The 12933-nt window shown below is 37.9% G+C and overlaps 1 protein-coding gene across 1 annotated transcript in view; it reads left to right on the top strand.

The window, feature by feature from the left end:
- Window positions 1-12933, top strand: part of DCP1B (decapping mRNA 1B) — a 48136-nt gene that overhangs the window by 4158 nt on the left and 31045 nt on the right. The window contains exons 2-3 of the mRNA XM_009995224.1: window positions 759-799; window positions 3877-4004. Of these exons, the coding sequence (XP_009993526.1) occupies window positions 759-799; window positions 3877-4004 (169 nt within the window). The remainder of the gene's footprint in view (window positions 1-758; window positions 800-3876; window positions 4005-12933) is intronic.

The raw sequence follows: 12933 nt of genomic DNA, 5'->3' as shown, positions 1-12933 counted from the left end.
GGCTGTGAGGGGCTTTGTGGGGCTGCAGGGGTTTTGTCCTGCGGGACAGGGCGGTGGGAGGCCGGGGTGTAAGGCAGGCGGTAGGTGGGAGCTCCTCTGCTGGCCCAGAGCCGGTAATGGAACCCATGCGTGCACCTGAGAGTGCTGGAGTTGCAAATAATAAGAAGGCTATTTGAGATTTTTTTTTTAAAAAGTGATTGACTTAGGGAATCTTGCCATTGTAACATACTGGCTGTTTTGGGTGGTTCTTCGTTTTCTATACTGGTGGGGCTTAAGGCCTGTGTTTGAAGAACCCATGCAGCCAACCCCCTGTCTGACTTCCCCCTTTCCCACCTTGAGTGTCACCCCTGAGGGCAAGTGCTGCTTGGAAACTTCTCTCCCTGAGTCTGGCCTGTCTGTCACCCTTGGACGTAGCAGAGAATTAATCCAGTGCAGTGTTTAGCCTCATGGTGTCGAGCCTTTTGCCTTTTTGTATCTTGTCTTAAAACTTGGGCCAGCTGTATGGTGACCTGTGCTAGCTCTAGTCTCTCATCACCAGCTGATGAAGTTGGGTTTAGTTATGGTGGGAAACTGTTATTTTCTTCCTCACATAAGTCTAAGGAGCCCCCCAGTACCGGCTCACGACAGTTATTTTTTCATGTCCTAGGTGAGGGAGGTGTAAATTATAGTATTGGTAAAACAGACAAAGGCGAGGTGCTCACTGATGGCTGGCAAAACTCTGCCCTGATTTCAGCTTTCTTATCTCTCCTTTTCTTCAGGAGAAGACCGATGTGGAGGGAACACTGTTTGTTTACACAAGGTGAGGACATCCTTTAATGTCTGCAGGTGAAACCTGTGGATGTGGAAAAACTAACTGGGATGTAGCATGGCTGAATGAAGTAAAGTGCTTCTCCTTGTTCAAGGGTGAAAAGAAATTGAAATTCGTAGAGGCAAATCCAAGGTTGTAAACACTGGGAAGGAGGCATCACCTTATATTTGGATAAAACTTCCAAATATTCTTTAAATCTCAAGATTAGTAAACCATGGAAATCTGATGTGTTGTTTTAAGTAGGGTGTAGCATTGCAGTTCAAAAGGTGTCTGAACAAGAAACAAGTAGTGAATTTAATAATGTATTTCTCAAAGTAAGGGAATAGCAGAACTTAGGAAATGCTGTGTGCCATTCTTTGGGAACTCCCATACTGCTCATGTCTGGTTACTCTTTTTTCATGCATATTTCATCCAATATTTTGTGTGTTTTCAATTCTTTCTTTTAGCAACAGCTCTTGCTGTGGCTTTTCATAGCATTGCTTACAGAATTTGTTCTAGCATGTGCCTTAGATCTGTTGTTTGGGTTTCCAGATTAGTGCCCCAGCATTCTCCTGTGACTATTGTTAAAAATTAGAAAATAATGCGGCAAGCAGATCTTCCAGTACCTGCTGGGATGGGATGCCCAAGCAGAAGCTTTCTCTATCAACATCTATGTTGATGAGGATCTGGTAGGAGAACTGAGAATGCAAGAGATTTTTTTGAGAGATATATAAGTGAACTGACAGGGAGGCCCAGGACACTGTGAGCTTTTTGTGAAGTGGGAATGCTGGTTTTAATCTCTAGAGCTCTTTTGTAGCAGCAGTGGAAATCATCATCAGTAATTTTTTGAAGCTGCTTTCAGGTAGGTGGAGGTAAGATGGTATTATAATTACCACCACAAGTGGAAAAAACTAGACCTTAGTTATGCTAGCAGTAGTTGGAGGTGGCTAGTTGTCTACTGCAAAACAGAAGCAGTATTTCTCTAGTATATTGGTCTTTAAACTCCCAAACTGACAACAACCTGGCACTTCTAGCATTTGTGATCTTTCAGTATTCTTTTTGTTATTGGAGGCAGTTTCCATTTACAGCAGAGATTGTTACCCTGGCTGCCCTATAGGCAACAATATGAAAAAGGTTATGAGTTTTGAGTAACATCATACATTGCCCTTCCCAGCAGCTTTAACTTTTAATTTTCTGTGGCTTTGAACAGTGTAATTAGTTTTTGTGGACAAAACATTGCCAACAGACTGCAGGTTGGAGGCTGCTGATGTTACCTTTGTTGCCTCTTATTACTGTTGTGACAGTGTAAAGTAATGTAACTGTTTTACTTGAGCTGACTAATTTATCACCTATCATCTTTGTGAATTCTGAGGAATGGTCAAAAAAATCAGGCTGCTGACCTGACTGGGTTAACACCAGTGGACGTGGCCTGTTTTTTTTGGTTTTGTAGTTCTGCTTGGGGTTTTTTTTGAGTGAAGTAGTGACTATTGCAAACAAGGACTCTTGTTAAGGCTAACACTTGTGTTTAGTTTTATGTTGACTCCAATCCCATAAGAAAGGTTCCTGTGCTCTGGATTTCATAGAGAAATTCACCCACCAGCAATTACTGGAGATGGCACTTTTCCCAGATGTTTAGCCATCATCTTTTATTTCATGGTCATGCTTGGTTGGAAAGTAACATCACCTGTTAGGATCATGGTAGGTAGGTTTAACAGTTCACAATAATAAAACTTATCTAACTAACTTGAAGTGTAACCCCCATGAACAAGCATAATGATTTAGAGTCACAGAACGGTTTGGGTGAGAAGGGATCTTTAAAGATCATCTAGTACAACCCACTGACTGCAAGCCGGGACATCTTTCGGTACATCATGTTGCTCAAAGCCCTGTCCAGCCTGATCTTGGACACTTCCAGTGATGGTGCATCCACAGTTTTTCTGGACAACATGTTCCAGCGTGTCGCCACCCTTGCATTGTTTCTTATGCTTCAGATGGTATGAAAGATCCTGTCTGGGATGACTGTTACTGTCTGCAGTTGTTTTCTGCATTGGTGAGGCCGCGTCGGGAGTATTGTGTCCAGTTCTGGGCCCCTCAGTTCAAGAAGGACAGGGAAGTGCTTGAAAGAGTCTAGCGCAGAGCTACAAAGATGATGAAGGGAGTGGAACATCTCCCTTATGAGGAAAGGCTGAGGGAGCTGGGTCTCTTTAGCTTGGGGAAAAGGAGACTGAGGGGTGACCTCATCAATGTTTACAAATACGTAAGGGGTGAGTGTCAGGGAGATGGAGTTAGGCTTTTCTCAGTGATGACCAGTGATAGGACAAGGGGTAATGGGTGCAAATTGGAGCATAGGAGGTTCAGGGTGAATATTCGGAAAAAAATTTTTACTGTGAGAGTGACAGAGCCCTGGAACAGGCTGCCCAGAGAGGTTGTGGAGTCTCCTTCACTGGAGACATTCAAAACCCACCTGGATGCGTTCCTGTGTGATGTACTCTAGGTGACCCTGCTCTGGCAGGGGGGGGTTGGTCTAGATGATCTTTCGAGGTCCCTTCCAACCCCTAGGATCCTATGATTCTATGATTAACCTGAGCATTAAAAGATAACTTGCTCTTGCCTGTTACTGACTCATCCTAATTGTTGTTCTCTATTCTAAGGAGAAACTGTAGGGTTGAAGGTGGTGTTTGGATAACGATGCTGATGGTCTCGGACAGAGTGGCTTTCTGTAAAATCTTGTCTGTTCAGAATCTGTAGGCCTTATAACTTGAAGTGAAAACTGGACATGCAGATGTGATTGTGCTGTGACTGAATCATTGAACCTCAACTGGTAGTATCACAGATGTGGCACACTCTCTGTAGCTAGTGTGAGACCAATTTTGCTTCTGTTATTTCTCATACATAATGTCAGCTTTTGACATAATTAAAAGCGTTGCATGAAACACTGCAAGAGTCAGTTGTTTCCTTGGCAACAAAATTAGTTTTGTCCTATCTCTTAGAAATTAAAAAAAACCAACCACTTAGGGAGAACTATACAACAAAGAAATTGTAGTAATTTCTTTTTTTCCTTGACTTGATTTCTAATTGATAATTTTCAGATCGGCTTCTCCAAGGCATGGATTCACAATTATGAACAGACTAAGCATGGAAAATCGAACAGAACCTATTACTAAAGACCTTGATTTCCAGCTGCAGGACCCTTTTTTACTGTACAGAAATGCCAGATGTAAGTATGTGTTGTGTTGGATTAAATACTGAAGATGTCAGCTCCTCGTCAGAGTCTGTTTGTGGTTAAGGCAGTCAAAATGATTAGACTGCAGCTTTTAAGGGCTGTAACTAGCTGGTTAACAGTTACAATTGAAGGAATCCTTTTTGCTTTTTGATGTGCTGAAAGAGAAGAGTAATTCAGTGCTGCCTAAAATGCCACTCTTTTAAAGGAAGTATTAGAATGTGCTAAACAGTAATCTCTTCATTTAGCTGAGAAATAGTAGACCTTTATGTTCGTATGCATGTGATGGGCGTAGAGACTCACAGGGGTATTGTGTGTGTTCTGAATATACCCCAGCCAGCTTTGGGAAGTCTTACCATTAAAGCAGGTCTACTGAGTGTTGCAGTAATGTTTGTAGTCTTGGCTTTCTGCATAAAAATAGGTAAATGAAGCCAATTCAAACCTGTCTCCTCCTCCAGCTCTGAAACACTCTCCTTACAGCAAGTTTGAAGGCAGGTTACTTGTAAACTAGTAGGGATAACTCTTGACAACAGTGTTGAGCCTATTTTAAACCCTGATAAAAGACAGAGTTATTTGTTTAGGCCCTGTGTTTATCTTGCATTATTATCTTTACACAAGATTTAGCAAGTGTGAGGCCAATTCAGAAATAAGTGGAAGATGGGAGAAAGCTGTACTTCTACATGCAGATGTATGTATGGATTGTTGCAATGTGCAGTTATATGAGAATGAGCAGTTAAAAATATACACTTTATATCTGTATTTGGAAGCGGAGATGTAGTATAATCTATACTTTGTGCTGGATGCATGAAAGCAGACTGCAAAAAGGTTCTATGTAAACTGTGTTGTAGAAGTGTTTTCTCTGGATGAAGTAAAAGGAGAGGAAATTTGTGGCGTGCAAAGCAGCCCAGTTTGGTAATCTGCTAGACCTTTTTACTTCATAAACTAAATTTGGAGTTGGAAAGTACATCAAGAGGAACTCCTGTTCTTTGCACACACTATCTGGTAGAAACAGTAGACAAATAACATTTAAAATAATCTAAACAAAACTTCCATTTTGGGGAGTATAGAAATAAAGAAATGCAGACGTCCTCAAGCTAACTTAGACTAGACCAGATATTAAGTACCATGAACTTAATTATCCCATCTGATTTTGAAGAGTCCTTCCTATGTATGTGTTAGCTTTTTTATCTTGTTTTGAAATTCCATTAGGAGTTTATGTATATACTAATACCTGCTTTTTGAAAACTCATCTGCTAATTGTTCTTTTTTGTTGAGACAATTAGTATAAAGAGTAATTAGAAGTCAGCTCTATGCTGCTGTGAAGTAAAATAGTCTGAATACTACATGTAAACTTGTTTGGTTTTTTATTAGTATTAGGGGTATAAGATTCACTAAGAGATGTCAAAATTTTAGATTTGCAGGGTCTCAAATATAAGTACTAACATGATTCTGAGCAGTGGGCTTATGTTCAAGTAACTCATCCAGAGCTTTTTTGGCTAATTGTGCAACAGCAAAATGCAGAAAACTTATTTTCTGCATTCTTCTATCTAGCCAATGGTTCTTTTAGGGTAGTTACTGCTGAACTGAGTTTGCACAGCATCAAGACCACCTCTGTTTCTCACACTGCCCTTACAGTGAGGAGGCTGGATGTGCACAAGAATTTGGGAGGGGACACAGCTGGGACAGCTGATCCCATCTGACTACAGGGATACCCCAGCCTAGGATGTCACACTCAGCAATAAACGCTGGGGCAAGAAGGAGGAAGGAAGGTTGTTTGGAGTTACGGCATTTGTCTTCCTAAGTAACTGTTACACATGATGAAGCTCTGCTTTCCTGCAAGTATGTAGATGTCTGCCTACCTGGGGAAAGTTAGGAATTAATTCCTCGTTTTGCTTTTCTTGCACACATGGCTTTTCTTTACCTATTAAACTGTCTTTATTCACAACCCAAAAGTTTTCTTTCTCTTGCACTTCTGATTCTTTCTCCATCCAACTGAGGGGAAGGAATGAGTGACTGTGTGGGGTTGAGCTGCCAGATGGGGTGAATCCACCACACAGATACTGACAGTTTGCCAGTGACAACATTAAAGTAACAACACATCTTGTCCAGTGTAAGATCTGTCAGCCACAAGATCTGATAGCTTCTTGACCTCATGACATTCTTTACTGTATTGTTTCCTTAAGGGCAACCATAAAAAAAGAAATAACAAGATCCCCAGCCAAGTGTACTCCCACTTTTATGAATTCATCTTCAGCCTGGATCTGTGGGTCTGAATTTTACCAGTTTTACCACTGTTGATCTAAACATGGGTAAATTTGTATCTGTTATTTAATTTAAGAATTTTGTTGTCTGTGAGAAGATTCATGTTTGCTTTACTAAAAGAAATCCACTAGTTTGGGATTTTAATGTTATTTTTATCTCCTGCTTCCAGATACTAACAAGGAGTACTCAGTAGTAGCTGTTTACTTGGCAAAACAGTGGACAGTTTGGCAGCAATACTTAAGGGAATCTGGAAACAAGTTATCTTTTTCTAACATTTTGTTTGACTTGGTTACTTCTTATTCTATTTTTCATACATAAACTCTTACTAGATATAACAAGTAGCACAGTTTCCTCTTTCTAATTAGTATAGATGCTTTCACATATAACAGAACTTACATTTGGGTTTTGTGGCAATGTGAATTTCAGAAAAACACAAAAGCAAACATTTGGAAGAATGAAGAAGTCCTGACCAGTGTTTTGCTTCTTGCAATAATCTGAATGTCTGCTGAAACCAATTTCATTTCAGTGCAGCTGAATATCTGTGGCAGGTTGTATCACACAGTCTAAAATAAATGCTCTTGGCAGCAAAAGGTGGCACTTGTGTACTGGACAAGTCTGCCAACATCTTGTCATGATATAGGTATAATTTGGTAAAGATGGCTTTGCATCCAATATATGATTACAATAGGAAAACTTTCGAAATCATACACAATAAATAAAGTTTTATGAAAAGGAATATTTTTATCTTTTACTTTATTTGTTTTCATATTTCTTCCACTGTCCCATGTGATCTTGGTCATCTAAAGTTAAAATACTGTCTAAACACTATGTTGCAGACACATGCAGGCTAATCCCTGGATTTTTCAGGCAGGATTTGGAGCCCATGCCAGTTAATGTTTGCGCCTATCCAATATTTCATGGAAAAGTTTAGTTTGGGAAATCTGTTCAGCAAGAGCAAGGGTTACTCATTTCAAAGTCAGGAGGGGAGCTCAAATTACAGGTTTCAATGCCAGGTTAAGTCATTGTCCACCAAGAAATAGAAGGTTTGTGGATCTGATAGGTATTTTCAGTGTGACTTCTAAGCTGTGGTTGACTGCAATTTTAGATGATTTCTCTATAGGAGCTAGTGAGACAGTATTTCTCTTTTTGTTTAGATCATCCAAAGATTTTAAGGATTTTTAAAAATTTCCTGGTTTGCATACTTGAGTAATCATAACTACATAATTACTACTTTTTTCCTTAATTTTTGGTGATAGTAATTGTGCAAACAAATGTTTAGAGCCTGTTGCTTAAGACTTGGTGCTGGTTAATATGAAATAGTTCAGAAGAAATGCATAACTAGGTTACTGGTTAAAATATTTTTCTCCTTTTAGCACTGATAAGCTATATAATAATTTACTGACAACTGTTCCCAATTGTATATTGTATCAGGTGTATGCTGGGTCAATTAATTATTTCTTGACCAATTTATCACCTCATCACTGAATGATGCTTTTCGTGTTTACAGGACACAGAGTTTGGTGAATATTAAGTTGCATATCTTAGAGCTAGCTTCATTTTGAGCATTTCAGCTGCCAGAAAAAGAATACCAGGATCCTGTCTTATAATAGTCGGTAGGCTAATTATGCTGAGGATCTGATACAGTTTAATTGGGTGTTTTTGTGGAGAAAGAAACTGTGTGACAGATGAACAAATATTCTATATCTAACTAGATTCTATACCTATCTGGGCATAGAAGTTACTTTTCATTTTTGTGCCATAATTGTAGCTGGGCCTTTGATCATGTCATCTCCTAGGCTTGAAACTGAGCAAAGCTTCCTAGTCAGATGTGGTATATTCTACTGTGTTTGAGTTTTTGCAGAGGTTCAGGAAGTGATACGAAAGCAGACCAGACATGCCTGGTTTTGGTAAAACTGTGTAGACATATCATACTTACAGAACCTCATACTAGTTTCACTTTTCCACTTTAACCTGCCACTTTATGTCTATTACAACTCTGAAAATGCAGTATTACTTTCCCAGATTCTCACACTGCAAAGATGTCCAGTAGATAAGATGAGGAGAGGGGAGATTGCCAGCTGTCCAAAAAGTACCCTAAGTTTTGTGTTTTTTTGTTTAGAGAGAGGTTCCCTGTAGATCATAATTATTTCTGTATGAAATTTTTATCCAGTATATATTTGGGGGAAAGTGGTTGTGAAAAGTTTATGAAAAGATAATGGTGTATATTTTTTCCGAACTATTATTATTCATTCTGAAATTCTATGCTACAGCATCCTAGAGCCCTCTCTAATAGAATAATTAGTCTTTTTGGAATCTGATTGTGGTTCGTTTCAGCTCACCCTTCGACATAAATACATCCTGGTAAAAAATACTAAATGGATAATGAGTGTCCTATTTCTGAAGACCCACTGACCCTGCAGGCAGCATTTCTTTTGTAAAGACCGTCTTAGTTTGAAGACTATTAGATGTTTGATTTAGAAGGGAAAGCAGGAGGCAACAGTAATAGAATTTGAGTGAGGTGTAAAAAACAGTATGTCATGAAAAGCAATCTTCTTTTGGATACTATAGTGTCTTTTTTACCCTGAAATGTATTAATTAGTCTATACTACGTTATATATTCTATAATTCAGTATTTAAAATATCTTCTTTCTTCTAAAATGTGTTTTTATTTGAGAATGAAACCAGCATTTGGTGGTTACATTTGCTTTTGTATATATTTATATTCAACATTCTGCATATTGACCAACAAACAACTACTTGCTCAGTTGTTTCCATTAAGACATGCAAAATAGATATTCCAGGCTTTGTTCTTATGATGTAATAGAGTTTCTGTTTGGTTTTTGGTTTAGATAAAAATGTCAGTTTCAAATGGAGAGCCTTATTTACCAGCCACCTACCTGCCAACATACAGTATCTGGTCCAATAAAAAAAACAAACAAAACCCAAACCCCACAGGATAGGCACAGTACATTGAAGTGTATAGTCAGCTGATTATTCCCCAAATGCTCATTGGTAATTTGAATTTTGAAACAAATTAATTTAATTTTTTTAAAACTTTATTCAGTTTCTGTAATTTTTCTCTAAATTCAGTGATCTGCTAGTTCAGTAATATTACATGGCTTTTGTTACAGCTGAATGACTTAAAAACAATTTTTTTAGGTTAAGTTTCATGGCAAAATTACTGTTCTGACCTGCTAGAACCTGCATGTTGAAGACAACATTTCTGTAGTTTAAAACTCTTTGAAAAATGTTTGTCGATTCAAAACAACAGTGCTTGAAAAGTGAAAACTCAAACTATAGAAAATGAAAGTAATTTTGACAGAAGGGCCTTGCCCTCATTAGGGGTATATTCTTCTCTGCCTGTGGTTTGTTAAATAGATTTGGCTGAAGCCTTTTTTTTTAAAGCCTGCCTGGACTGACTACTGCCATTTGTTCAGAATACAAATGCTTGTAGTTCACCTGAGCTTCTGTCTTTGGAGACATTTTTGTCTCAGAGAAATAAACAAATCCCTCTTCCTCCTTCCCATTCCACCTTCTCTTCTTTGATCAGCGTTATGGAAATTCATTATGCATCCAGCAAGACAAAAACAGCAGCAGAGGTCACAATTGTCTTCCCTGGGTGTTACTGACCTTAAAGGGAAACTTCAGTTCTGCTTAGAGCACTGGAATGCTGTTAAACACATACGGCTTTCCTTCTTTCTTTCTTTTTTTTTTTTTTTTTTTTTACTTTAGAAAGGAAAATATGCATACTGAAAATGCATTAATGTTGTAGTAAGAGTTGAATCTAAACCCAGAAAAATTAAGGTTGACTTCAAACAGAAGAAGCTGTGTCATGCTGCATGCATTATTTGTTTTAAACCTGTTCTACCGTGTGTGTCCAACTTAAAAAATTTTGTAGTTAGTCATGTGCCAGTTATCTTGAAAGAAGCAGATAAATAGGAGTAGGAAGATACTTGTTTATCAGATGCATAGTGATGATGAGGTTTTTTTTACATTTGAGATGCCGTCTAACACTCAGTTTAGTGACTTACTTCTACCTACACTCAGAAATTATCTGTTCTTAGACCAGTTTATAAAAGCATATGCAAAAGCATTAATAATTTCCTGCTACATTTCCCAGATAGTTCTTCCCTTTGTGATCTATATTTCAATCTGCAAATCGTTTTCTTGTGCTTAGAAGATGGTAAAAAATGCTTCAGAATTACAAGAAAAGTAATAAACTGTTCCTTAGAAATGGTATAGATATTGATTTACATTTTTACACATAAAAACATAAAATATATGCATTTATATAGAAGTATCTGTGCTTTCTCTCGTAATTTTCAAGGATGCCTAAATATGTTTAATGCTTACCTATCGAAATATAAAAATAGTATTGTAACTTGATGGTATACCTAAACACTATTTTGCAGCTGGGTGCCAATGCTTTTTAAGATCAGGAGTCATGATCTTGCTGTCTGGGTGCTTAGTTGGCTTGCCTGTTCTAGGGAGTACAACCTGACATGCCTGCTTTGGAAATCTCAACTCTGCTTACATCTGTAGAAGTAGGATTGCATTTTTAGTGCAGTGAGTGGAACAGTGTAAATTATGGTAAAGAAGTATGCATAAATTCCTGTAAAAATAAATTGAATGAAAAAGTGCAATAGAATGTACTTTTCTATGGTAACTTTTAGTTGGTCATAATTTCTTCTTTTCTCAACTCTTTAAATTAGATTTTACTGAATCTAACCCTATTCTGAGCAGAAGGCTGGACTGAATAACCTGCTGAGGCCCCAGTGAAACTAAATTATTAATGTGATGCTAGGTTTAGCAGATACTGGTTAATCTAATTTAGGTTCTTGGGATTTTTTTTTGTGCTTATGGTGGAGAATAAATGTAGTTCTTTAATAGAGATTTTTAGGATTCAAATAAAAAAACCAAAACCATAAACCAAACAGAAAACAGAGAAGGAACTGCAATATCTCCCTTTTGTCTGTTTTTTAAAGCAAAATTGTACTAGCAAGTATTTCTGAAGTTACTTTTTCCAGGGCCACTTTATTATTCATGTTTTTCTTTAAACTAAATACAATCTGTTAATTTTTTTCGCGGTGGAAATTGTACATACCAGTTGTGAAGGCATTAAGTTACAAAGTTTTGATGACTGTAACCATATCCCTTGTCACCTTGCTCAATTCAGCACAGATCTTTCTATTAAACCTTTCCTGAAAAGGTATTTTTGTTTTTTCCTCCTGAGGATTTGATACCAGTTGTGGAAGTCTTTGAGCAAAGCAAGCAATTTAGAATGCTTTGCATTTGTAAAGTGGCTTCATAATAGCAGCAGGTCTTGCAGTGATATGTGATGACTGCAGCCATCTTTTTGCTCTAATGATGTGTTTCTTTTGTGTGATGAAGGTGGTAAAAAAAAAAAAAAGTAAGGAGAAGAGCATTAGAATTTGTAGCATAGGTTTTCAGTTATGTGGAATGATGGAATCCAATGTGAAAGTCAGAGAAACTTTATGTCATGTGAGAAGAAACAGGCTAAGGAGCTAAGATAACAATGCTATGTAGTATTTTGATGGCTGATAATTATTTTGTGTATAGTGGAACTGTATCCTTGCCTGGGCAAACAAATTGGTATATGGAATACAATTAAAAGCATGTATCAAGCAACCTGCAGCTGTGGATGAGTTTCTGTATAGAGTGGACGGAGTATAATAGTGCGTATATCTGCTAGACACGGTCTTTGTTTCCCATTTATGGATGTCAGCATATAAGCAACATATTGGCCTGTCTGGAAGTTTACTGCTGAGAGTGTACTGCCAGCTCTGGGAATTCCGGACATCTTTTCAAGATAAGATAGGCATATGATGCAGTAAAGCTCAAGAGTTCAAGTTGGAACAGATAATTTTATTTTTTTTAAAAGAGGTTATTTTTGTGTGACTACCTGTATACCCTCTACTTCATATACACCTCCCTGTGTAAAATGGTAGGTGTTTCCAGATTAGATAAATATGTGCATGAATGTCTACATATTTCTTCTGCAGATGAAAATATTACAGAGCTAACTGCTTTTTAGACACCTATTATGTAACCTTTTAAGATTAGTCCCTTCGTACGCACACATACTCATTTAATATTTCGAGATTTTGTATGTTTTAAACTGCTTCACCTCTTTGTCTGCAAAAAAAACCCTTTTTCTATCTTCATCCTTATGCTTACATGCTTTTACCTCTTGTGTCAAAGTGGAAGTGGGAAAACAATGTTCATTAGATGCTTAAAAGACAATATATTTCCAAGAGAAGCCACTCTTCTACTGAACACAGATTTTAGAATAACCAGAATTATCTAAATTGTGTGATAGTGTGATCACACATACAGGACTTCCCAGTGCAGTATCCCCAACTATTGCTAGAAGTTACTGGTGTAGTTCCATATGTTCTACAGACTATTTGATTTGAATAGAAACAGAACACGTATCCCAGCAGGTAGGTACCAGTACAGTTAGTGTGCACACAACAGGGTAATGTCTTACCTCCAGGTTTGATGTAGAAGCAGTTAAGCTGAGTCTCATGCACCAGCTTCCCCTTATACTTCGTTTCAGGTTCCCCTGGCTGGTGGCTGGGCAGCGGGTGATACGCTTGCCGAACAAAGGCTTGAAACATTTTAAAATTCCAAGGAGCGTTGA

This window comes from Chaetura pelagica, unplaced genomic scaffold (genome assembly GCF_000747805.2).
Source record: "Chaetura pelagica isolate M959 unplaced genomic scaffold, ChaPel_1.0 scaffold343, whole genome shotgun sequence".
Taxonomy (NCBI): domain Eukaryota; kingdom Metazoa; phylum Chordata; class Aves; order Apodiformes; family Apodidae; genus Chaetura; species Chaetura pelagica.
The sequence above is the reverse complement of the archived record's forward strand: the minus strand, read 5'-3'. Positions and strand labels throughout refer to the sequence as shown.